The following is a 22,772-nucleotide window of genomic DNA, read 5'->3' as shown; positions in this document are numbered from 1 at the left end:
AGTGCAGAGATTCTCAGTATCTTCAGCAGACTGCACCACACTGAGCAGGAGCTGCTGTTTTGCTGATAAATCTGGGTGTGATGCCTGTCCCCAGGCTTTGGAACAGCAAGAGCAGCAGTGTTGGAGGGGCTGTAAACCAGGCTGGACTCTGAACACGTGGCTGCCCCCTTTGCTGTGGAAGGTTTCTCATGGTGAATTGAAAGACAGCAGTTTGCGTTCTGAAAGTAATGAGGAAAAAATACCTAAAATTATTTAGACTGGGTTGGTTTTTTTTTTAATTTGGCTTTTTTGTCCCCTTGTAAATTTACACACTCAAATTGCAGAAAAGAAACAAATATAGTTATTTTGGTCCCACTGAGGAGACGTGTTTGCAGTGGCCACATAACTCTGAGTAGATTCTCTAGTCCTGATAAGTTCTGTTTTCAGATCATCAGAAAGGTTGTGGATAAATGCCATAAAAGCAGCAAAAATAAAAAGCCTGTTTGGTCTGACTGCTTTGTATTGTTACATATTTTAAGAAGGAAAGCCCAGCTGAATGCATGCTGGACTACAGGCATATTTTCAAGCCTTTGGTACCCTGTTTATGTATTTTTAGATGAGCAGTTCTGTCGAAATGCCAGTGACTTTTCACCATCCATTTCAAGGTGTATTTGCTTGTAATTCCAGATGTGTGGGCTCAGTGTGCCAGGGACAGAGGGTTAATGTTTCTGGAGAAGATGGGGATGCTGCTGGTGGTGTGTGCCTGTCTGTTGTGCCAGCCTTGTCTCTCCCTTCTCTGATGGTGAAATGCCCTGCAGCAGGCAGATGCCTGGCATTGCTGCTTGCTGAACATGGCCAGGAGAGCAGGGCTCAAACAGCTGCCCTTCAAAAATTATGTCTGAAAAATGCCATTTTGTGGGCACAAAACATATTTGCTGTAGCTGGGTCATGCTGATCCCAGAGCTTAGGTGAAGAACACAGGGACTTTTGAAATGGGGCTTTTTGAGGGCATTACCTGTTGCCATTAAGACACATAAATCAGCAGAGGGTTTGCATGGCCTTTACTCACTACTGCAAAACTTGCAGCAACCAAAATAAACACCTTTGTACTTTCAGTTCAGCTCTGGGTGTTGAAGTATTTCAGCAACAGGACCCACCTACCCCTCATGTGCTCTTGTTTCAGGCAGTCCAGGTGCTTTTCAGGCCACAGGGCAAATGTGCAGGGTTCAGAAAGGAGGGTTTTCTACACATCTTACTCCAAAATGCTGTTTCAGAGTCATTCTAATCTTTGGTCTCTTTGAGAAAACCAGGTATGGCCTTGACTGAAACTGATTGGAGAGGAAAAGCCAAGATCTTTTGGCCTTTGCCATCAACAGGAGCCAGCATTGTCGGCTCTCATGGAAAATAAATTGTTTTAGGGTTACAGTATCAGCAATGAAGAGACAGGGCCTTGGTGTGATGGTCAAAGAATCCAAATTTATTGTGAAGTACAAATGCTTATATACTATTTTAGGAAGGCTAGCAATGTTTTACTACCATTGGGTTAATCATCACATAAACAAACTTATAATTTTAAACATCTCTTGCTTGCAGAAGTCTTGATGTCATTTTCTTTTTCCGGTAAGTCAGTTTGATTGAATCTTCTTGCAATCTTTATTTAATCCTCAAAGTTCTGTTTGCCATTGTCAAGGCATCCTGTTATCAAAACTCTTATGCTAACCAGGTGCAAAGTCCATCATGTGTCTTGTGTCCCAATAGCCCAATATTACAGAACCATATAATAATTTGGGTTGGAAGAAGATATTCATTTTTACCCAGCTTTTATATTTGGGCAGGACATTAATGGATTCCTGAGTCATTTATGTAACACATAAACATAAAGGAGCTGTGGAGAAGCAAGAATGATCTCTGTTACTCTGTTTTGGGGCTGCAAACCAAATTATTCAGCCTGCAAGCCAGCAGTACTCACAGGCAGAATAAGCCAGAATCCCAAGTCACACAGCTTCCTAAGGTCAGGAATTCTCTGCTCAGGTTTTAGTGCATTCTTTAACTCTGGGATTATTTCTAAATGCAGATTACTTTAACTGTGTTGATTGGTTTGCTGTAAAAGTAATTCTTACCCCCCGAGTTCATTCCTGTTTTCCTGGTATTGTTTATTGCAGTAACAGAGACGAATGTGGTTGACACTGATTTAATTAAATGAAAAGTTACATTAAAAGCACAGAAATTTCATTGTGTCTTTAGGAGTTAACCAAGTTCCTGGTCTTGGGGATACCCTGTTACAAAAACATGCCCCAGTGGCAGGGAGGGTTTGAAGTAGTGTACTTCCTGAAACATTTAAGAAAATGGTAAATACTAACATAAAGTAGGTGAAACTTTATTCTGAGAAAGAGTGGGGGGGGGTATGATAATGAGTGATGTTTGATTTTAATTTTTTTTGCCATGCCAAATGATTCCCATGTTAGGTAATAGGTAGATGTAAATGTAATGAAAATTAATTCCAGATCTAAGGAATGTTCTCACTAGAAAAGCTGGATTTAGTGTAAAAGCAGAAGATGCATCAGTAAGGACTCTTTCTTAGACTAATTTCACAATTAAGAGAAGACTGAAAAAAAAGGGCTAGCCTAGTTATAGTGACATGAAACATGTCACAGTATGTGACATGAGCAGCCATGGCACAAGAAAACAAGGACAGCTGTCAAACAAGGTAGAAAAATGCAGATCACAAGTGAGGAAGGGCATTTACCCTCTAAGGTCCCCTGCAGAGGAGTCTGAGAGGAGAGCACCTCACCTTGCAGTGGTTCCACTGAGAGACTCTGTTAGTGGAGAGCTGACACAGCAGGCAGGGCTTGAATAAGTGATGATGGAGCTTTCTCATCGCTGGTACCCTTGTGAGAGAGCCTGATGCCCTGCCAGAAATGGAGCTTTTAAATAGTTTTTATGTAGTTTTCAGTGTAGTATATATAATTGTATAAACTACATATGTATATATTCTTATAGAGTTATATATAGGGGTTTTTTTATGTAATTTGGATTTTTTATACATGTTTTGTTTCAAATCTCACAGTCATACAAAGGTAATTTAATATTTTTTATGCTGGCTTTATGTGCTTCTGTGTACAGTTTGATGAAGCTTGCAGATATCACTGGTTTGTTGTTTTTCCTTTTAAAACCTCTTCATGCATTTGTTAGTTAATGATTTTAGCTCTGTTTACACCTTTGTTTAAATAGCAACTGGCTCAAGACTCAACCAGAGTTGCATACCGGGTCTCCAAGACAGTGTCATTAGCCTAAGCAGGTTAATTGATTTATTTGGTATGCCATCACACCTATTTACCTCAAGCCAGTCGAGCAGCAGAGGAAAAATGTTAAAGATTAAACATTCCACACTCACTGTTTTAGGGTTTGAAAGAGCTGGAGCTCAGCTGTGCTTTCAAATATGCTGGAATTAAAATGGAAACATTTGGTGTGCCTACTTTGACAAAACAGTGTCTGTAGGGGCAGAGAGGGGGTCAGAAGAGTCTGTGCTTTTGCATTATTTTTTAGAAACAGTTCAGATACAGAGAGGTTTCACTTTTCATTCCTGCAGCAGGAGTTAGATCACAACACTTTCTGTTCCCTTGTCTCAATTCCATTCCTATCTCAGAAGGCAGAAGTTCTGGCAGTGCCTTTGTCTGGGATTACCCAGCCCTGTATTTAGTGGCCTTCACTATGACCTGCTTACATGGTCAGTATTTCCCATGCCAGGCTGGATCCTCCCCCAGACTGCTTTGCCCATATCCAAGATCAAGACTATGAGGGAAAAAATTACTTTGGAGGTTTCTCCTTAAATACTTTTTTTTAATAGGAAGTGCTGTAATGCAGGAGGGGGTGTTGAGGGAAAAAAACAAAGCTCAAGGTGACTGCAAGGTCAGAAAGGTGCTTCTTGATGCCCTTATGAAAAAGAACTGCCTTAAAAATTTAGGATACTCTGAACACCTCAAGGAAGAGTTTTTGTCCAACAGCCCAGTTCCAAGAGGATTTAGCCTAAACTGAGCATGTTCCAGAATGCAGATGCAGCATTATAGAGTCAAACATCCACCAATCCACCACTCTTCAGTGAGGGAGAGCCATAAAGGGTTTTCTGTTCTGTGAAGCTCCCATGACTGCAGCAGGCTTTGTGGGGTAGCCTGAGCCTCAGGTAGCTGAAGATGTTGTGAAAAGGTGTTGGAGGAACCAGGTGAGCAGGCTTAGCAAACAGCAATCGATCAGGGGAGGCCACACAAAAAGTCACAGGCATGACCTTGCAAAGAGTCATCCATAAATGAGAATGAAATCTGCATTTTGTCAGCATAAACAGGTCCTTTTTTCTGCATTGTGTTGGTGGCTTTTATAACCTTTCCTTTCTGACCACAGCAATCTGCCCTCAGCACTGGAATGTTTGCCTCCCCTGACCAGCCAAGGGTCTGAGGGACATCCACAGTGGAGGAGCAGTGTCCTCACAGCATCAGGGAGCCGTGCTTAGCACTGAGTGGACAGAAATCAGGGATCACTAATCCCAAACCTGGGCTGCACATCCAGCACTCGAGTGTTCATTGCCAGCCTCTGTTTGCACACTGTGGTGGAAGGGTTTTTGGGGGAACAGTGGGTAAGAAACCCCTGGAGTGGTGAGTCTGTGCAGGGGCAGCTCACAGGGCAGGGCACTCGGGTGGCATGTGGGGGATGCATAGGGTGAGAAGCCAGAAACAGTGTGAACCAGTGTGATTCTTTAAATAAAATCAAAAAGAGAGAAATTGGAAGGTTTACAGGAACCAATGAAAGTTAATACCGCCAGAGCCATATAAGAAGAGGCTTTCATAAAAGTATTGTCCTTTTTTCGTGTTAATTATTAAGAATCATGTTATTCTTGTTGGCTCTTTAATGTGAAATGTATAAAAGCTATAGAGTATGCTACCTTCTAATTAGTTATACTGCTTAAATTATGGTTTGGCTTTGTTTTTCTTCAACACTTCCTGAAAAGAAAGCTGCACTTCCAAAAGGCACAGGGAGCAGCAGGTTAAAGCTGCATCCATAAATGCTCATTTTTCATGTAGGATATAAAATATGAGGTAGACTATTTTCAGGAGGCTGATAACGTAAAAGGAATGACATTACATTTGCTATGCAGTATCAGGGATCTACTTTTATCCTTTGGAATTGTTCCATTTTCTGCAATCTTTAATCTGCTTAATCTGTGATATTACAGGCTTGATGTTACATTAAAAGTATAAAAAATCTGCAATCGAGTTAACTTTTTTTTTAAGGGGATGTAATAATAATTTGTCTAAGAGGTTCCTGGTTCATGTAATACCAAAATAATGGAGAATTAAAAGGCACTCTCAGTTACAAATATTTGTGCTTTATTTTATACAGTATTATGGAAATGAATTGCACTTTACATTAGAGTTTTTGAGGGGCATGATTGTAGATATCGAGCAGCAATAGCTCTAAATTGAATTAAAAATAATGAACTTAGTATTGTCAGAAATGTGGGAGTGTGAAATCAATGGACTGCAATCTGTTGCAATTTTTGTGGAATTATCTAGATTTTGCTGTCATTATCATATGCCCCAGTATATCTTGCTGAATATTAATGAATATAAAAATAACTCCAGAAGTTTGCAGTGGGATCACAATTGATGCAATGTGAAAGAAGAATCAATGCATCCTCTCACACTTTCATCACTCTGCATTGGTTTGGGGCAACTTTTGTGGTTTTATTTTCTTTTTACCACTTATCAGATGTTCCTAAGACGAGAATCTAAATGGCAAAAATAAATTGCTCTCATAAACATCTGACATGAAATATTTGTACCCAGTGGAACTACCCAGTTTAATGTCCTATTACTGTGATTTTTGAAGAAGGAAATACAAGCTAAAATCCAAGGTTTTTCTTCCTTTTGGATCATTCATGCAAGGTGTATGTTGTGTATTGTGACATTCCTGCAGCAAATGTTTTCCTGGAAGAGAGGATGGGAGAGAGCTCTGCTCATGTGACAGGACAGGTCCCTCTGACCAGGCAGCCCTGGGGAGGCACCTGGGAATGGTGAGCACCAGGGGTCAGGGAGAGGCCACCCAAAGAAAGGTTTGGAAGCAAGTTTATAGTGAGGGGTGAATTTATCAGGGTTTTATTTTCTGACATTGGGCAGCACAGTACCGAATTCCCACAGTAATGAGTAAGGATAGTCTGCAGTGAAGGAAGGCTTCTGTGATAGAGCTTGGCAGCATCATTGCAAAAATTACTTCTGGATGTGCCTTTTCCAGGGAGAATGTGTCCTTGCACTGTTAAAAAGTGTCTAATTTCCATTTTGAATTTCTGGTTATGTTGAGATTTTGGGGGCCAGGGGGTGTAGTGTTTATTTTTTTTTTCTTTTTTTCTTGTTTTTTTTTTTTTTTAATTAAGATTTGCATTTGTGTACCATGCAAGCCTGTGAGCAGGTACTGGCTCAGGCAAAAGCTGCTGTGGTGCTGAGCCATGAGGATGGAGGCTCACAGTTGACCATTACTGACCAGTGAACCTCACGGACCTGCTGGGATGAGTCCAGAGGAGAGTGATGAAGATGTTGGAGCACCTCAGCCAGGCTGAGACAGTTTGGGTTGTTCAGCATGGACAAGACTCTGGAGAGACCTTAGAGCCCCTTCCAGTACCTAAAGGGGGCTCCAAGAGAGCTGGAGAGGGACTTTGGACACGGTCATGGAGTGACAGGACAAGGGGAATGGCTTTAAACTAAAAGAGAGATGGTTCAGAATAAATATTGGGAAGAAATTCTTGACTGTGAGGGTGGTGAGGCACAGTTTCCCCAGAGAAGTTGTGGATGCCCCATCCCTGGAAGTGTTCAAAGCCAGGTTGGATGGGGCTTGGAGCAACCTGGTCTAGTGGAAGGTGTCCCTGGCCTGGGATGAGCCTTAAGGTCCCTTCCAACCCAAGCCATCCTGTGATTCTGTGATTGATTCTCCTGCTGAAATACAATTACACTTATGACCTGGGATAATATTTACAGGATAGTCCCTGCAGGTGTTTAATTGGAATAGTATTTACATGGAATTAGCAAATTTGGAGGAAGTAGGAGAGTTGACCGCCAGACTTTTGGCAACAGCAGGTTATACCTAAGCCCCTGCAGGTGTTTTCTTTTACTCCTGAGAAGCAATCTCTTAACACTTGTTTGCAAAATCTGACCAAAAAATATCAGCAGTGGATTTATTCTGAAACTAGTATTTTGTCTTTTGTGTTTAATTAATGCCTTGGAACCAAAATGACATTTGTTTGTGCCCGTGGGTGTTGCTGGGGGAGCTGATGTGCTGTGAATTCCCGGGCACGTTTGCTGCGTGCTGGCTCCAGTCCTGGCTCAGTGATGTCTTGGGGACCAGCTCCTTCTTTTATTTATCCCCCACCAGCTTTGGTGTTTCAGCCTAATTTGCTGGTAATGGGAACAGTCAGATATTCATCTGTGCTAAACATCTCTGCTTTAACCAGAGCCCTGTGCTTCGGTACGAGCCAAGCCCAAAATGTCCAAAAAGGCAGCACTTCTGAACTCTCCTACTTTTTGATTGGAATTCTGACTCTTTTTTGGCTCTGTTTATTGGGAAAAAAAAAATTTAAAAATTGGGGAGGCTGAAAATGAATGTGGGTTCTTAATCACAATGAAAGGTACTGTTCTGAAGGCAAGTTTGGTGACATTACAGATTAGGTTTTTACATTTGCAAGGAGAAGCTAAAACTTTAACACATCCTACTCTAAGGCAAAACGTAAAATAACAGAAGAGAATAAAATCTCTTCCGGAGCAGTGCGATTGCCCTGACTGGCAGGCTGTGCAGAGCACTGCCTGTTCCAAAGGGATCGGACGTGAACCCCTGCAGCCCTCCCACTCTCGGGGAGCAGCCGCGTGGGTGCACAGGCCAGAAGCATCGGCTGGCTGTGTTTGCTCACCGGCACCCCAGTGATGCTTCCGCGCTGTCTGAAGAGCGCTTTCCTGGTAATTCAAGCTGGGATAATTCCTTTACAAAGAACCGCTAATGATCTTACAAGCACCGCATCGAGTTGAGACGGCTTCTAAGAGAGGGTCTGGCGCCTTGGCTGGTGGCTTTGAAATGCTGGATGTTGTTGTAGGATCCTCCAGATCAAGGGGAAATGAATATGAATGCAATGACATGGAAATTCTGAGGGGTCCTTTCTGTTCTTCCGATGTAGTGGCTAAAACTTAGAAATACAACGTGTATCAAAGTTGATAGAAAGCATTTTAAGTAGCTGGCCAAACTGATACAATAGAGAACAATCGTAATTTTTTTAAGTTTTCAGTTTGTGGGGGTTGATTTTCTAAAAATACATGGGGTTTTTAAGTATAGTTACTGAGACAGAAAAAGTCGTGCTTCTTTTAGTCTCTCATATAAATATTTTTGCAGCACTCTGTTGTTGCAGCTCCTAGAAAACCCGATTCAAGGCTGGGGGCAGTTTGTGTTTCTTGGATGTTTTGTTTTGCAGCTCCTTTTTATAGCCCGGGCTCGGGAGTGAAAGGGGAGGAGGGGTGGGAAAGTGTGGAGAGACAAAACCAAGGCGGCCGCAGGAAATGGGGGTCCTTTCCCACACCTTCCTCTGCGCATCGAGCTCGGCTTCCCAGGATGAAGCTGAAGCCCAGGTTCCAGCCCGGGCAGCAGCAGTGCTGGGCTTGTCTGTGACTGGTTTTGGTTTTTCTTAACTCCAAGGGGGCTGAATTATTTTTTAGCAGTAGGAAGGAGCATAAGGGATGCCTTGTTTCCTGCTGAGGATGAGCAGGGATACCATTTGTCCTGCTCCTGGAGGATGCCTTAGGGAAGGAATAAGGATCTCTGTATTTCATGGCTCCATCTTATTTTTTGTTCCGTTTTTCATGAGGGAGATAAACTAACAAAGCATTAAATAAAACTGAAGCTCAGTTCTGAGCAGCCTGATTTTACAGCCCTCTTGGGTCAGGTTTTAGGTTGGTGCACTTGAGAGTGGATAACCACACACCGTCCAGCCCACATGGGAGAGTTTTAGCTGCTTTATAGCTAAAAGAATGTTCCGTGAGTGCACTTCCACTTGTATGAAGGGGCAGTGTCTTTGTGTAATCAAAGAGTTATGTGTAATCAAAGAGTTTTGTTTTGATCAACTTACATTCCTTTTGGCTGACAAAACCCGAAGTGGGGAACAAAAAAAAAAAAAAAAAGGAATCAGCTTCAGCAGATCTCAAAGGTTACACGGCCAGCCCTGGCCTGATTAAATCTGTCGATGGGCTCATATGACTCGGGGTGCAGAGTTGTGGCTGGAAAGCCTGAGAGGTCACCAGGAGCTTGGCCTTGGAGGTCATCCCATGGAGGACCAGGTCCCTGCACAGCACGGCACTGCCACTCCCTCCCCGAAGGTCAGGACAGAAACCAGCCCCTGGCTGGAACACGTGGAGCAATGAGCGGTCAGGTTACAGAGAGCTCTTGTGGGATGTGTCTGTGAAAGGAGACTTGAAATGGATTACAGATACTGGGACTATTTTGGGGGGGGAGAAAAGCTGCTCCTCCGGCAGGAGCTGTTGTGTGAAAGCCTGCTCTGGACTTTTCTAGTCAGGTCTGGAAAAGCAAGGATGCTGAAACTGGGGAGATCCAGCAGGAGCTGAAGAGGCACTGGCTCTGCAGTCCCAGTTTGCAGCGGTTGCTCAGGGCAGGCTGACACTGTCCGGGTCTGCTGGTGTCCACAGAGAATGGTTCACTCTGCCACGGTCTGGGTCTGTCTTCTGCATGGTGCTCCTCAAAGCTTCAGGGGTCGACTCATGGATTGCTTGAGAGCTTACTTTTCCAGTGCTTCCTAATCAAGGAATGCTGTGAGACATACTCCAGGATTTTGTTCAAACTTTCTTATGCAGTCTCCTGCAAACACATCTGCCTCAGGCAGATCCCACCTGGATTTTTATCATTGATACAAATTAGTGCTCCTAATCAGACAGGAAAATGCAAGAAAGTCCATTGACAAATGGAGTTAAGCTGTCAAATTCCTGTCAAACACCAAACTTCTGCACAGGGATCAAACATAATTGTTTTTCTCAAATATTGTTCTCTCTTCTTTTGTAGGAATCGGAGTTTCTCTGCCTGGAGTTTGATGAGGCCAAGGTGAGCCAGATGCTGAAGAAACTGTCAGAAATAGAGGAGAGTATGACTTTGTTGACTCAGACTACTTAATCAAATAAAGAGATTGCAACTTACAAAAAAATGACCCTTGGTACGTTTTCATAAATCCTATTTCAGCACATAAGTAGGGGGTGCTGGTTAAATCCAGATTATAACCCCAATGGGCTAAATCACACTGTGAAGCTTTCTCATCCCCTCCTCCCATCCTGTTTTCCAAGGCAGCAGCAACACTGTTTCCACAAAGCTTTACTTAATCAGGCCTTGGGGTGTAGCACAGCTTTTCTCTTTACCTCCTCAGTCACTTCTGGAGTGCTCCAGATGCTGTGAGTGCTGGGCTGGATGAACAGCAAAGGTAATTGGCCAGTTGTGGCAGAGGAGAAATGAGCAGAAGAAACAGGCAGATTAGGGGGAACTCATGTTTATGCTTCCAAACCATGGACTTTATAGGACAAATCCACCTCTGTGAGCTCTGTCTGCTTAGAGCTAAAGCCCAGGAAAGCAGATGAAGTGCAGGGAGTTCAGGGAGCAGAGGCACAAACACACCTCTCTGTACCTGTGAGCTCCATGCTGCCGAGGATTCCAAGGGCTGGCCAGCCTGGATGCAGAAGCCAGGGGACAATCAGGGAAACATCTCCTGGGAATTTGGACATGCTGGTTTTCCAAAAGGAGCAGTCCTGCATGTGCAGAGCACCTGATGCAGCTGTTTGCTGGATGGTGCCTTCAAAGGCACCTCTGATCTGCTTCCTCAAAGACCATCCAGCCTCATCCCCTTCTGCCCTTGGGCTGTAGTGGTGCAGCCCTGGCACGGAGCTGCACGCTGTGTTTGAGGGGCCAGTGCTTTGTCAGAGCACAGCTGAACTTGGCTGCTCTTAGTCCTGTTTTTCATGGCTTGGTTTGACCTGAGAAAGCCCCAGATGGAACCCAAGGTTTCTAAGTGTGTACAGGCTCAGCTCGGAATGTGGGTAAAGGAAAGTGCCCTTGGCAGCCCGTCAGCCTGAGGCCTTATCAGTAAAACCCTTGTGTGAGTGAAGAAATCTGCCGGAGGCAGGTCAGGGGCACAGGATCTGAGCTGCCTGGATGGCTCCTGGCTGTTGCAGTGCCCACATCTGTGCTGGAACACCCAGCTGCAGAGCAGCTGCTGCCCCCGTGCTGACACAGGCTCCCAGAAGGGTTTCCAGCTCCCTGTGTTTCCCTTCAGGGCTGTGACCTTGCCAGCCTGGTCACAGCAGGGTGTCCCACCACACTGAACTGGCTCAGCAGGAGCTGAGCCTGAGCAGGCCAGCACTTGGACAGAGCAGGATGGAAGGATCTCCTTCCAGCAGAGCTGGCTGGTGGTCCTTAAAAAGGTGACAGTCCTGGCTCCTGGTTTGCTCTGTCCCTTGATTGGAAGGCGTGTACACACATTTGGTTGGAGGCTACATTGCTTCTTGCCATTTTATATTTGCTTTATAAGCAACCTCCTCCTGAGCTAAAATTACATTGAGGGCTTGTACCAATATAGAGATGACAACATAAAATGTTCTCGTGCCATAGCTAAAGCGCTCCTCATCGCTTCTCCTTGAGAATTTATTGCTTGTGGAGTTGCCAGATTGCACTTGGACACAAAATCTTTTCAGAGCAAGGGAAGGGCACCTTTCCCCATCTGCCTGGTCAGAAGGGGAAACATCCCTCCAGCCAATTTGAGTCCCTGCACAGGGAATTAACATTTCCTTTGCCATGCCTGTCCCACTGCTGCCTTTTCTCTTACAGCCTCCTGGTTCTGCCCTCTCATCTCATGGAGCCCCCAGCACCTCTGTTTCCCCAGCTGCCTTTGGCTGATTCCTGTCAGAGAGGAACTGGGCTGTACCCACAAACTGCTCCTCGTGCTGCTCCCTGAGTCACTGGCTGCAGCAGCGCTGTGACATGAGTGCTTTGTGATTCTCTGAGCTTTCTGTTGCCTTTTTCAACTAAGTTCATTCAAGTGCTTTCTGTGTTTTAGGACATATTTTAAAAAAAATCAAGGTCAGGGAAGGATCATGATCTTAAGTAGCTTGCACTGTGTCAAACATACTTATTGTTTTATTTTAACATGGTCAGAGGATAGGAAAATGTGCTATAAATGGAAATTAAAGAGAAACAAACTGGGAACAGATGTCAGGAAGTATTATTTCATGCAAAGAATAATAAATATGTGGAATGGCTAACAAGGCGAGGAGGCTGAAGCAAAAAAGTCTAGGGGATATTTAAGAATTAATTGGATACTTTCTTAGTTGAGGTCTGAAGTGGTATGTTTTTATGGGTGGATGCTTCTCTCTCTTCCTAATCTTCCCTCCCCTAACTATCTCAGGATACCTAACTGTCCCCATTTTCTTCTTGGTGGATCTTTCTAAACTACTGTGCAAAACAAAATAAGAAAAAAGGAAAAAAAAAAAGAAACCACTGTGTTGAGGACCACACTGCTCAGTCCTTGGTAGTCACTGGGCAGCAAAATTGTTCCTGCTTCACCAGGTCTGATGTGGCAGGGAAGGGGATGCTGTAATCCTCAGCTGCTGCTGGGACACGAGGCCAGGCCAGCTCCTTGGCAGGGCTGTGCCTTCCTGCTGGGGTGGTTTCTGTGTGTGCATCCACCTGCCCCTGCCTGCGGTGTTCTGAGCCTGAACCTGCAGGGAACGAGGCCTCCGGTGCCACTCTGCTTTGCTTCCTTGGGTGAAGGGCACAAGCACCCATGGCTTCTGTTGGGATGTCACTTGCTGTCTGTGGTCCTACTAAATATCTCTGTGGTGCTGGCACATGGCAGCTCCTGTTCAGGAGAGACTTCACAAATCCTCCCCCAAAGCCCAGATGTAAACCAGACTCATCCTGAATGCATGGCCAGGCCACTCCTGCAGTGGCTGCTGGAATCCTGCATGGATCCCAGCACAGCCCTGGGGCCTCATCCAGCTTTGGAGACCACTGTTTTTCCTGCCATGGCCCCAGCTCCTGTGCCCGTGTGCTAAGCCAGGCCAGCAGTGTGGCACCAGGGCCATCACCTTCTCCTCCTCCTCTTCCTCCTCCTTCCTTCAGAGAAGCAGGCAGGCGCCACTTCACAGCAAGGGAACGAGCAGCCCAGCACGGCCAGAGGGGGAAAGGGAGGGAGAAGCAGCGGGAAGAAAGGCTGAAGGAGGGAATCCCACCTGAGGGAGGCTTTCCTGCCAGGGAAGGAGCGAGGACACAGCTCCTGCCAGCTCAGTGTCCTTAGGCTCAGGAAGCTCTGAGGGGCTGGGGCAGGCTTGGCTCCACCGGGGGCTGGGGTTTGGTCCAGCCTGGGCCGGGCCGGGGGCTGCGGCTGAGGCAGGGACAGCGGCCCCGGCACGCCGGGCCCCGGTGACTGAGCCCACGGAGCTTCTGCTGCAGCCTTCAGCTTCCTTCCCGTGTCCCTTTCGCTCTGCTGAAGTGCCCTGCAGGTTATTCCTGCCGGAGCTCCCTGAAATGCCCGAGTGCTGCCTCAATCACACATTGTGCCGCTGGCAGGCCCCGCACGCGCTCTCTGCTTGGCAAGACCATTGCTCTTAGTGCAATTTTCTCTTTTCTTGGGCTGCATATGCCCAGAACTGCTAAGATTTTAAAGTTCTTCTAGGATATCTGTATTTGAAAAAAACAAAAAGCTTAGGCACACCATGTTTTTCCAAGTCTAAGCCAAGCAAATGTTGGTTTTCGTAATGTTTTGGGCCAAGGAAAGCAGCAGATGATGATATACTTATTTTATGTTGGTGTTGATTTACTTTCAGATTATTCAGGTTGCTTAGTCTCTTTTTTTTAATTTTTTTTTTTACTTACGGGTCCTTTTGCAAGTGTAAATAATAGTGTGTATGCTCTCATTGTGTTTCACACAATGGGAAGGATTTCGCAGGAGCCCGTAATCTCCACATCTCACTGTGCTTGGACTTTTTAAATAAAGTGATTGATGTTTTGAGATATTTTGTTTTCTCTGTGTCAATTCTTTGCTACCTGTTGATAAAACAAATTGCTCACCATTTTCTGAGGAGATTTCCCGATTTAAGAATTCACTGACCATTTGTAGGTGTGCAAGTATCTGAGAAGTTTTACCCCAAGGCTCACACTGGCCATAGATTGCTCACAGAAATGTTTTCTTCCCTTTCTGGGGATTTTCAACAGTTTATTCATTCATTCCAAATATTTATGAAGAGGTCCTCAGTGCTGGGGACAGAGGGAGCCTTTTGAATAAGGGGAATGCAGTGGTCCTGTAGCAGCAGCCACTGATGACTTTTTAATGTGTTATGTTTCATGTGGCTTGAGACTGGAAAAACAGACGAGGGCTCTTTGCCTTGAAGCTGGGCCTGTTAAAATCCTCCTCAAAATTATTCCCAAATCCCAGGGAAGTGTGGCTGGGAGTGTCATTTAATCCAGTGTGGAGGCTAGAGCTGCACTCCTGGGTCTCCCTCACTGTGCTGGGTGGGGGTAAAGATGCCAGCACAGGGGGACAGGCAGCCGTCACCATCAGTGCACCTCCCCTCAGTGCACCAAAATCCAGCTGTTTCCACCCATCCAGGTCACACTGCTTCAGCCAATCTTTGCCAAAGTTGTGGAAGAGGCCCACTCTCCTCAAAAAGGACACACAACACCAAAGGTGCCTTTTCCCAGTGGCATGAATCCAGTGGGTGATTCCCCAGGGCCACAGAAGTCCCAGAGCACACGGTGTGCCACCCCCCATGGAAAGGTGGCAAGAGGGACACAGCTGCAGCCTCACCTCTGAACTGCCAGTGCCACTTGGGAAGTGTTATTTTGGGATATCACCTGAGCTTGTTGTCCAAGCACAAAATTGTGGGTGGTGCTGTGGAGCTTCCCTCCAGGTGTGATGGGGCTGAGCAACCCCAAGCTCAAGTCCCCAGATGCTTTCCTCTTCCTCCTTCCTTTTAGTGGTAGGAAGGCAGATCTTGCAGTGCAAGAATTTGCAGGAAAACAGGTTTGAAGGCATGTCAGGGGTGGAGATCCCACCTGGGGGTTTTGACCCTGCTGCATTTGCAGGGTTATTGCAGCAACCAGAGGTCCCTGAAATGCGGAGCTGTCAGAGGGCATCTGTCAGCAAGGAGGTACAAGAGAGAGTTCCCCAAAGATGTTTTCCTGATTGTTATTTTCTCTGCACACAGGTGACTTGGTACTTGCATTTTAATTGCCTTAGTGGCCAGCAGCACTGGAACTCCAGCACTCAGCCATTAGCTCTTGTGGTATTGGAGAATACATAAAAACAGGTAATTGCATAAATGGTATTTTTGGATGCCTGCAAGTTCCTCAGACCCCTCGAGGAGTGACATTTTACAGGAGTGGATGGGAGAAAAACAGCAATCGCAGCACAAACCCCAAATCCATAGTGTTTCTGAGTGGAGCCTGGGAGGCAACAATAATTTCCTGAGTTTTCTGGCAGCTCTGGCTGAACACAGCACTGCCAGGAAACTATATAGTGCATTATAGTGCATTTCAGTAATTAGTGGCACTTTTCCTGCCTGGCAAACCAAACCTCGAGGGCATTAGAGCCTTCATGGCGTCTCTGCTCTTGGCAGCAAAAGGGACAAATAAGCAAAGCCACCTCAGGAGTGGATGAGTGGCCCAGGTAGAGAGAGAGGGGGGTCTCTGCTTGATCCCAGCCACCTGCATGTGCTCAGGGCTCTCCCTGCACTCACAGAATGCAGCAGCCACCCCACCACCCTCTGAAAAACGTGTGGTGGCCTCCTCCAGGCATGTCCCTGAAATAAACTCACTCCTGCAGGACTTCAGAACAAATCTGCATTTTTCTGTGGCCGAGGAACGAGGTGTGTAGAGTTAATCTCCTGCTCCAAGATCCTGTGAGGCAATGGCATGCAGAAGTACAAGGTTAAAAAAATGCCTCCAGAACCAGTGGCTGGGAACTGTAAATACCTTCCAGGCAGTCCTTAGGCACATCAGGAGATGAGCAAGCAAAGCAACTGGAATTTATAAACTTGCATAATTAATTATTCTTTGCAAGGAGAACAAACATTCCTATGTTCCAGCTCTCTTAGGGCCTTTGACAACTGGGCTCCTTTCTGTAAATAATGTTATGTAAGTTTATACATTTCAGTTAGTGCTTGTTCTAGCCTCTTCACAGCCCAAGGATGTTTTCACTCCAGTTTATTATTTCAGCTGTGGACAGATTATTTTGCCCTGGTGCATCTATAATGGGATTTAAATTAAGATGCTTGCAAGCAGTGTAACAGTAGTGAAATAGTGTCTGGAAAACATTGGTGCATACCCAGGGAGAATGAAAGAAAGAACTTAGCTTTACATTGCAGCACTGGGCAAAGTGTCTGCTCCCTTCCCCACCCGGCAGGACAGGATTCCTCTGTCTGAAGAAAAAACCTGTGAAGGACCAGTGCTGTACTCGGGCTGCATTGCAGGGCTGCTGGAGACATTGTGTAATGGCCATGGATGCTTTTATTCCAGAGCACGGGAGCGCCTTTGAGTCATCCAACAGCCCTGTAACTGCAGCGTGCTGCAATCAGAGCTGCCTGAAATGCTTAACCCCAATGGCTTAATCTCCAGCCATTCCAAATTAGTACAGCTCCATTAACTCCAGAGGACTATTTACATGGGGGAGGTTAAATGTGTACAGGATCAGGCACAAAACCTGCAGTGATTCCATACTTGGGGCAGTGGTTTACTGATTTACAAAGCTAGCTCTCATCTCTGCTCGTTTCTGAAGTTTTATTTATTTACAGTGAGCACATCCATGTCAGGGGAATTTCTCCATCAAGCAGCATAGGGAAAACCCTTCATCAGCTCCAATTATGCTGCTGATCCCAGTCCCTGATGCAGGAGATATCTTCCCTCCATTCCCCCTTCAGTAACCTGTAGCTATGAGGCTGGATGTTAAAACTTGCTGTGTGGGTTATTTAATTTCCCTTTGTTCTGTTTTTTATTTCTGAATTAATATTTATTATATTATCTATTATCTGCAGATCCTACAATAGCAGGAGAAAACCTTTGTGGTCTCCTCCTTTGATCTATGGTAATTCTGATGCACCAGGGGCCTTCACCCCGATGGGCTGGGCAGTAAGGAGTGTGTCTAAGTCAGCACTGAGGCATGGTAGATAGCCCATGGCCTCTGGGGTGGCTTTTAGGAGCACAAATCCACCTGAAATGGTTCCAGGAGAACAATGGCAGGTCTTGGGGGAAACCAGGTGAGTCATGAGCTCCTGGTGGTAGAAACCATGGGCAGCAGCGGGATGGTGCAGGACAGGGAGCTGGGAGTGAGGCCCCACAGTGCCACCATATCAATGAGCCCAAGCACTCTCTTCACCCTGCTGTTGGTGACCCTTCTGCTCCTGCCACCCCAAGAAGGAGCCCTCAGCCAGGAGCACCAGCCCCAGGCCTGGTGGCAAAACACTCAGTGCCTCTGCCACTGGTGTGCAGCTCCCGTGGGCTGAGCAGGATTTCACTGTGGCAGCAGCTGTGCCCAAAGCTGAGAGCTTTGCCCAGGCTTGGGAGTGTCTTGGAAAACCTCCCAGTGGTGTTGGCACAGCTTCCTTTGCCACCCAGAATCAGCCAGCCTGGAAGCCAGCACCCTCCCAGGACTGATTTTAACTGGAGTTACCCAAGCTGGCACTGTGACAGTCCAAGGGAGCCTCATCCAGGAGGTGCCTGAAATCAAGATGGCTTGGAAAAATCTAAGTGACATGTGAGGACTGGCAGTTTTCCCTTATCTGGGATTTTGCTGGTGCTTAAAACTGCATCTGCTAAAAAGTAAAAGCCAAGCAGAAGGGGTTTAGCTGAAGTGGGTCCAGTACACTTTTTCCTAGGTGTAAACAAAGGAGAAAAGTGATTTTGGCTCTTCACCCGCAGCTTCTTCAGTTCTGCAGCTCTTCAGGTCCTGCTGCAAAATGCAGTGGGATGCCCCTGAACAGAGGTAAGGAGAGGTGCAAGGAGCTCATGTTTCCAGGACACAAAAAAAGATGGTTTCTATAGAGCAGGTCCCTTTTTGGTTTTTTGCAAAATAATTATTGACCAGTTTCTGCTACTACAGAAACTGAATTTCAAGTGGATTCTTCTCCATCCTCTCTGCACTCTGCATCCTGCACTGCTGTGCCTGCCTTGTGTCTGCAAGGAAAAGGAGCCCCACATGGAGGCAGAGAGCGTTAGTTACTGCAGCCTGTGTCTGAAAAAGGCAGGTACGTCCTTCCAGAGCAGGGAAACTGATCTGAATCCAAGCAGCTCAGGAGTAATTATTCTTGGCAAACATGAATCAATACCAGCACAGTGCAGCTCTGCCCACAGCTTGCAAATGGCAGCACACAGCACAACAGGGGCAACTTCCTTTCCACAGTCTCTGTCCTGTCCTGCTGTGCCTGCAAGAGCAAAGCTGCAATGCTCCAGAGGAAAAAAAGTGGTGTTCTGAAGCACGTGTGCCAATCTATTCGACTTGAGTGGTTTTGCCAAAGCTGAACCTGCCAGCCACAGCTCCCCCATCTCAGCAAGGTACAAAAGCCAAGGGAAGTGGAGCAGAGCTCTGCAGCACTTGCTGTGCTGGCTGCCCTGCGTGTGGCAGGGGCAGGAGGTGAGGAGATGACTGTGAGGAGACCACTGAAATGCTGGGCTCGTGTTGCTGGCAAGCCTTGCTGACAGACCCTGCCCAGCCTGGGAAAGGCTCTTTCATTGTGTGAATTCCAGGATCAAACATTTGGGTGGGAAAAAACAGGTTCATTCCTGGAGAAACTGAGATGCTCCAGCTCGAGTTGCATGTCACCTTTGCTTTTTAATTTTTTTCTTGCTGCCGCTGAAGTGCTTGCATGCCACAGGAGAAATCCTTGGTCTTTAGTCATTATTTAAGTTTTAGCCTCTTATCTCCTGTTCTTGTTCTCTTTGGTCACAGGAGCATGCTTGGGTTTGTCCTGTGCTCTCCAAGTGTCCTCTAGCCACACCAATCTGTCCACAAATATCAGGCAGATCGGTATCCTGGATAAGCTCTGGTCCAGCTCAGAAAATTAATTCCAGTTGTCCTGGCCTTATGGAAGGGTTTTGACTCAGGAGAGCCAAGAGTGTTCACAGGAGGTGTTTCAGTACCTGTGTGCCTGCAGCGTTTTCAGCACGTGGTGGGGGGTGGGAGCACATTTTGGAGCAAGGGCTGAGAGATGAGGGTGCACGTTCTGGACAGTGTGAGGGCTCTGGGAAGCACTTCCATAATGCCAGCGGCTGCCAGCCGTGCCAGACTCAGGGAAAGCAGCTGCTCCGTGTTTCTGCCCGGCTGGGCGCTGCAGTGGGGGGCGGCCAGCCGCGTTCCCAAGGGTGGCTGCAGGCAGGTTCCCGGGAATCCCGCAGCAGACAGGGAAATTCCCGGGGCTGCTGCTCTCCCGTCGCTGTGGAGGACGTGCCGGCAGCTCCGGGAGCGCTGGGATGTGGCTCCCCGGGAATGCAGCACATGGCTCCTGGGGCGAGTGGCCCACAGCCCGTCCCCCTCTCTCAGCACCCTGGCTCTGTCCCGCCCCTCTGGCTCTCGCTTTGCTGCAGGGACAGCGAGATAACCTTGAAGATTTTATAACCTGAATCCCATTCCTACCTCTCCTTTGCTCCTGGCAATGTACCAATTATTAATTAACAGGCAAATGCTAGAGAAAAGGCCAATGTACATAACCCGTTTCCATTGATGTAAAAGCAGCAGTCCCCAGGTCAGCTTTTATTACAGTGAACCCAAATACTGTGAATAAGTAGCCGGGGGGAGAAAGAAAAAAACCACAACGAAAAATCCCCCCCAAAAAAAACCAACAACAACAAAAAAACAAACCCAAAACCAAACCAAACCAAAATCCTCAGAAACTATTTTGAGCTTGATAAAAAATAAGAGCTGAATGTTTTTAAAGATCCTCTTTTCTGGCTGTCTGGAGCATGCCATGCTACCTGTGGAAAAACACGGGCAACAAGAATTTGTGTCACCAAGTGATGTGACACTCATGCCCTGAAACTTCCCAGTTTTCAGCTCCTGGGAAGTGTTTGGTGCTCTGCAGCTCTCTGACAAGGGCTGTACACTGCATCTCATCACTTGCATCATGATGCTGAGTGAAGGTGGTGCTTTTGAACACGGAGGCAAAAATGTTATTCCAGATTCAGACCAAACTAAAGCTGCTGCAGTCAAAAGGATTTGCTCTCTTTCTCAGGAGGAAAAAAAAAAAAGCCAAAAAACAACAACAACAAAAAAAAAAAAAAACACCAAACCAAACCAAAAAAAAAAAAAACCAAAAGGTGCAATGATTTACTGCTGTGTCTATCACAGAACTTGGCTTTACAGACCTGAAACATGAAAACCCTGCTTCTTTTTCCATGGAAGCAAACTGCACAACAACTTTAACCACACATCTTCCAGGCCTCCCTTGCTTTCACCCCAGCACAAGCAGCCATGCAGGAGAGGTTGCACATCTGTGCTGAGATGTGGTCCCTGCTGTCCTGCCCCAGCCAGCACCTGCAAATTGGCAGCACCAGGTAAGAAACATCCCGGGGTTAGGACTTTGCCTGGTGTGATGCATGGATTTGGATCCAGGGAAGGCTGAGTGGCCTCCTTGGGAGAGCAGGGCTGCAAAATGAGTCCCCACCTCAGCTCCCCTGGGGATTTTAGGGCACAGCTGCTCTGAGCACAGCAGGGGCATCCCAGTCAGGCATTGCTGTGGGCAATGCCAGTGCTGGTTCTAGGTATTCTCCTGCTTTTGGACAACTGTTGAGGCCTGGCTGCTGAGTGGATCAAGGAACATATTTGGATTAAAACACCTCCCCCTGTGAAGGTCTCCAAAGGCCAGCTCTGATTACAGAGGAGCAGGCAGGGCCTGGGTGTGGGACTGGGAGGAGGGAAATGTCTTTCCCCCAAAGGCAGCAGACCATTTCAGCATTGAATTTTAGCTTCAGCCTGTTTTTCCAGGCTCCTTAGCACCCAGTGTCATGGGATACACTGCTGTAGGTGATTTTGTTTTCATTTTTTTTTTACAGTTGATCTCAAAACATATCATTATGAAATCTCCTGTGCAGTGGAGCCAAGCTCCTGGCTGCCAGACACTCAATTCTCCTTTCAAAGCCTTGTGTTACTTAATAGACAATGATGTTTGCCAATTTAGGGTAATTCCTCCCCTTGCTGTAATCTTCCTGCTCTGATGAAAAGGACAGCTTTACTCGAACGTGAAGTACATATATAAATATTTGAAGAGGGATGAAATGTGCAACGTCTCTACCAAAGCACTGTGAATGGGGATGTTTCTTCCAGACTCCCGAGTGAAGATTTTAGAGCAGCTCCAAGAGACTTGCAGCAGGTTTCCTATTGGCTTGCCATATTTAACACACAGAGTATGGGGAGCTGGGGATCTGCAGGGGGTACTGATGCTGTTTCCCAAACTGGTTGTGTTTAGGGCTGTGCACACCAGCTGCTGAATTCTGGTGAAAATGAGTGCTGTACAATGGAAGTGAATAACCTGTGTTTTCATGGATCACAGGGACATACTTACCCCTCCCTTTGCAATGAAAACAATTTTTAAGTGTTTCTGCCAGGTGACATTGAGACAATTCCTTTGGTCGGGCCTCTCCTTATACTGGATTGAGAATGCAGGTGCTAAAAATAGGAACAAATGGCATGTGCTCACTTTCACCCAGTGTAGGACGAAAAACTGAGAGGTTCACAGTCCATGGGAGCTGTAAATCTGTCTGCTGGTTGCTATTGATCTGTCCACGACAAGATGTGCCCTCTTTGCTGCAGCAGCACACATTTCTGTGTTTTATTCCAGTACCACCCTGGGTTCCTGAGAGTTTCCTTCGGTTTGTTTCCACAGGGATGTCTGGCTAGCACTGGTAGGCTCATCAACCTAGCAAGTAAGCAAACAACAACAAGAAAAGAGGTTACTAATGAAATGAGTCATGCACGATTTAGTAGCACTGGGAGGCGGATTTCCAAAATGTGAAATTCTCACGAACTTCTTTACTAAGGGAAGCCTTGACAACCTAAAAGACCCCTTTGCTTCTCCCTCCTGGACTCGTTAACAAAAGTTTGGAGACTACCAAAAAAGCCGAGCCAGGTGCAAGGAGCAACGTTTCTTTCAAAGAAGAAACAGTAAAAAGTGACGTGGCACGGCTGGGCGGTTTTCCCCTTTTGCTTGAGGAAAAAAAACACGAGGGAAAACTGTCCTAAGGGAATGGCCGGCGACCCGCGGCGCCCACAGAGGGACACCAGAGCTGGCTCAGGGGCCAGGTGCCACCGGGGCTGAGTAGCCAGGTGGCAACAGCCCTCAGGGGCCAGGTGCCACCGGGGCTCAGGGGACAGGTGCCACCGTGGCCACGGCCGTGAGGAGGGTGCCCGGTGTGGGGCCGTGCCCACAGGGAGGGAGCAGCAGCTGGCCGGGCTGGAAGGCGGACAGGGCGCTGTCTGCCCCCTTCCCCTCGCTCCTCCGACAGCACGGACACCTTTTCTGTGGTAAATACCTCCCAGTTCTGCAGCCGGGGCTCGGAGGCGGTGCCGGGGCCGGCGGGAGAGCACCGCGTCCTGCCGGGGCCGGACCGCGCCAGGCCTCCCGCCCGCCCGCGCGGTCTCCTCAGGGGCGCGGCTCCGCCAACCGCAGGGACGGCCCCGGCGCGCGCGGGGACCCGCGCGGGGACCCCTGCGGGGCGCGCGCCGCGCGCTCCGCCAACCA

The 22,772-nt window shown here is 47.0% G+C and overlaps 1 protein-coding gene and 1 long non-coding RNA gene across 3 annotated transcripts in view; one reads left to right on the top strand and one right to left on the bottom strand.

Annotated features, from left to right (window-relative positions):
• COMMD1 (copper metabolism domain containing 1) overlaps positions 1-14,061 on the top strand; it is a 63,342-nt gene extending 49,281 nt beyond the window's left edge. The window contains exons 3-4 of one of the 2 annotated variants that reach the window (XM_064415026.1): positions 10,072-10,110; positions 11,878-14,061. In XM_064415026.1, coding sequence (XP_064271096.1) covers positions 10,072-10,110; positions 11,878-11,946 — 108 coding nt within the window. In that variant the 3' untranslated portion in view covers positions 11,947-14,061. Of the gene's footprint in view, positions 1-10,071; positions 10,220-11,877 lie in introns of both variants that reach the window. The other variant, XM_064415025.1, reaches the window with a different exon arrangement.
• Positions 13,897-22,692, bottom strand: LOC135297451 (uncharacterized). Its single transcript, XR_010359457.1, has 2 exons — positions 22,564-22,692; positions 13,897-21,950 (listed from the first exon to the last, which is right to left on the bottom strand). It is a non-coding gene; the product is annotated as an uncharacterized LOC135297451 (long non-coding RNA).
• Between the last annotated feature and the right edge of the window lie 80 nt (positions 22,693-22,772).

Source organism: Passer domesticus, chromosome 3, assembly GCF_036417665.1.
Source record: "Passer domesticus isolate bPasDom1 chromosome 3, bPasDom1.hap1, whole genome shotgun sequence".
NCBI lineage: Eukaryota > Metazoa > Chordata > Aves > Passeriformes > Passeridae > Passer > Passer domesticus.
Note: the sequence above shows the minus strand (reverse complement) of the source record. Positions and strands in the feature narration are given on the sequence as shown.